We start from the raw sequence: 2,705 nt of genomic DNA on the forward strand, positions 1-2,705 counted from the left end.
GGGCGCGGGGAGAAGCGAAACCGAGCGGCGGGATGCGGGGGGGCGTATGCTAATGAGACCCGATGGTAATGAGATCCTATGCTAATGAGACGATATGCTAATGTGGCGCTCTGTTAAAGGGGCGATGCAGCTAGGCGCGCGCTGGTGTCCTGCTGGCGAATATGCAAAGTGCTTATTCAAACGGCACTTGATTTATGCTAATGAGCAATATGCTAATGAGTCGCGTGCGGACGACGAGTCCGCTAATGAGCCCGCCTGGCAATGCCCGGCGGGGGGCACCCCGGACCCCCGCCTCCCTCCCGCAGCTGGGCAGGGACCAGAGGTTGCCCCAGCTCCCTCCACCTGGGCTGGGCCATAAGATCTGCCCCATAAGATCTGCCTGCCTGCCTTGCTCTTGCCCCTGGAGGTCCCCAGCAGGGTGCTGGACCCGGCGGGCACAGGGCAGGCAGGCTGTCCCTGCCCCACCGCGCTTGCAGTCCTGTCCCGTGGGCAACACTGGGACCAGCAAAGCACCAGGACTTAATCCGGGGCTGCCCTTGTGCTACTTGGACAAAGGGAAACTGCTGAGCCATCTGGTTTGAAGCCAATTCCCTCCCCTGCTCTTTTTTTTGTCACGGGGAACTCCAGCCTTAGCGAGGGGTAACGGCTGACAGTCTAACGGGCGGCAAGAATAAAAGTGCAAGAGGACTTGGCTGCGCTGCACCAGGCCCGCGGCTGCATCTTGGGGACCAGCAGCAAGGCGGCGGCCCCTGGGGTCTGCCCCGGGAGGCGGCGCTGGAACAAGGACACGCCATGAAGAATTGTGTGTGTCTGATTGTGGTCGTGGGAATTGGTCTGTTCTTCCTGATCCTCAAGGAGCTGAACAAGTGTCAGCAGCAGATTGAGGCCTGGTCTTGGGAAAAGAGGCGACTGGAAGGGGAAAGGGACAGGGAACGGCGGGACCTGTACGACACCCGGACCAACTTCCAGGAGCTGCAGAGGCGCTGGGATGCCTGCAGCAGCCAGACGGTGGGTGCCTCACCTCACGCTTCCCGCTTGCCTCCGTGTTGGTCTCAAGAGCTGGCTGCCAGCGGCTGTCAGCCCCTCAGTGCCCCGACACTCCTTGGCCCGGCCCGTCAGCCTCGGCGGTGCTACCGCTGCCCAAGCGCAGGACCCGGGGGGAAGCAGCGTGGTGCCCCGGTGCAAAGCTCCAGGGGATCAGGGGGCAGAGGGCACTGCGCAGCCATTAGGAGATCCCGTGTTGCAGGGAGGGGTGTCTGCCGGGCCAGGACAGAAACGCTCTTCGACTCTTGTAACCCTTATGCGGATGCATCTCTGATTCAGTTAGTCTCTAAGGTGCAACTCTTCCCCGCTCTCTGCCTGGCTTCAGACTAAGGGGGCTTGTGGCCACTCTCCAAACTGTGCCCTGCCCGCTGGCCGCCCCCCACGTGCGCTATGGAGGCAGCGTCGGGCTTGACAGAGCGATCCCGCGCTGTTCCCGGGAGCGCGGCCCGGCTGCCCGCTCCCACCCCAGAAGAGGCTGCATTTCACAGCAGGGCGCGGGCTTTCCCGCGTGTGCGCCTGTCTCTGGTGACAGTTTCTCTCTCTTTCTCCCCCGACCCCTGTTCAGAGCATCCTGCGGCACAACATCACTGCCCTGAGGCACACCATCGCCCGGCTGGAAGCCCGGGCCTCTGCGCCGGAGGCAGAGGAGCCATGGGAACGAGGTGTGTGGGAAGCGGTCCAGGAGGCCCCAGACAGCGGCTTCCAGGGCCGGAGACCTGCCTGCAGGGCTGGATCCACAGCTGGGGCAGCCCCCCCAAGCAGCTCAGTATAAACTGGCCGGGACCGGGGCAGGGGCAGATCCGGAATCGGAATCACGACCCCGGACCGGAGACGGGGCCTGTGTGCACGGAGGGCTCGGAGGTGCAGGGGGTGGTGGCAGTCCTGCAGCAAAGGGTCCATGGAGGAAGGCCCGGGTGTAGAGACGTGGGGCCGACTCCCCGCAAGGCCAGCGCCTCTCACCTCCTCCCCCTTGAACTCCCGTGCAGGCGAGATGGCCGCGCTCAGACAGCAGCTCCAGGACACTCAGCGGGAGAGGTGAGGCCAGCCCGTGCCCGCTCCGTGCATGCCAGCCGCGGGCACCCCGCCCCCCCAGGAGCCCTCCCCTCACTGCCTTTCCCCTTTCCTCCTCCCCCAGAGACCAGCACCTGCAGGAGGTCCGGGAGCTGCGAAGACAGCTCTCAAGGAACAGCTCCGGTGGGGCCGGTCTCAGGCTGCACAGCCTGGGCCTGCTGGCTCTGCCCCTCGCCGCGGCCCTGCTCTGCTGAGAGCAGCGGGAGCAGTGTCCAGGTACGGGGCAGCCTGGCACCACCTGGGCTGGACACGGTCCTGGGATGTGGCGGGCAGGGGGCACACACCACACTCGCTCCCAGCCTGCTTGTGCCCACCCGCGGTTGTGTTCCAGGTCTGGGCAGGCAGCAGGAGCCCGTCCCGCTCCCGGGTCAGCAGTGCAAACGTGGGCTCGACCCCTGCCCGCCCCCCTGTGCCGGGCAGCCCCGTGGGACCCGGCCTGAGCTGCTCGCGCACTGCAGACCCGCCCGTGCGTGCTCTTGGACCGCGCGCGGAGCTGGCTCCTGCCCCCGTGGAAGCCCCCGGCACACCGCGTGCGGCGCGTGGACCCCGACGGGGCAACAAGGCCGAGGAGGGAGCCGCACCTCAGCTCC

The 2,705-nt window shown here is 66.1% G+C and overlaps 1 protein-coding gene across 3 annotated transcripts in view; it reads left to right on the forward strand.

Moving 5' to 3' along the window:
* Positions 1-2,696, forward strand: part of LOC102372123 — a 5,036-nt gene extending 2,340 nt beyond the window's left edge. The window contains exons 1-5 of one of the 3 annotated variants that reach the window (XM_006017413.3): positions 568-1,008; positions 1,610-1,706; positions 2,031-2,079; positions 2,180-2,331; positions 2,447-2,696. In XM_006017413.3, coding sequence (XP_006017475.1) covers positions 793-1,008; positions 1,610-1,706; positions 2,031-2,079; positions 2,180-2,309 — 492 coding nt within the window. In that variant the 5' untranslated portion in view covers positions 568-792 and the 3' untranslated portion in view covers positions 2,310-2,331; positions 2,447-2,696. Of the gene's footprint in view, positions 1-567; positions 1,009-1,609; positions 1,707-1,905; positions 2,080-2,179; positions 2,332-2,446 lie in introns of those variants that run through there. The other 2 variants (XR_003092543.1, XM_006017414.3) reach the window with 2 other exon arrangements.
* Positions 2,697-2,705: the final 9 nt, after the last annotated feature.

This window comes from Alligator sinensis, unplaced genomic scaffold (genome assembly GCF_000455745.1).
Source record: "Alligator sinensis unplaced genomic scaffold, ASM45574v1 scaffold1295_1, whole genome shotgun sequence".
In the NCBI taxonomy this organism is placed as follows: domain Eukaryota; kingdom Metazoa; phylum Chordata; order Crocodylia; family Alligatoridae; genus Alligator; species Alligator sinensis.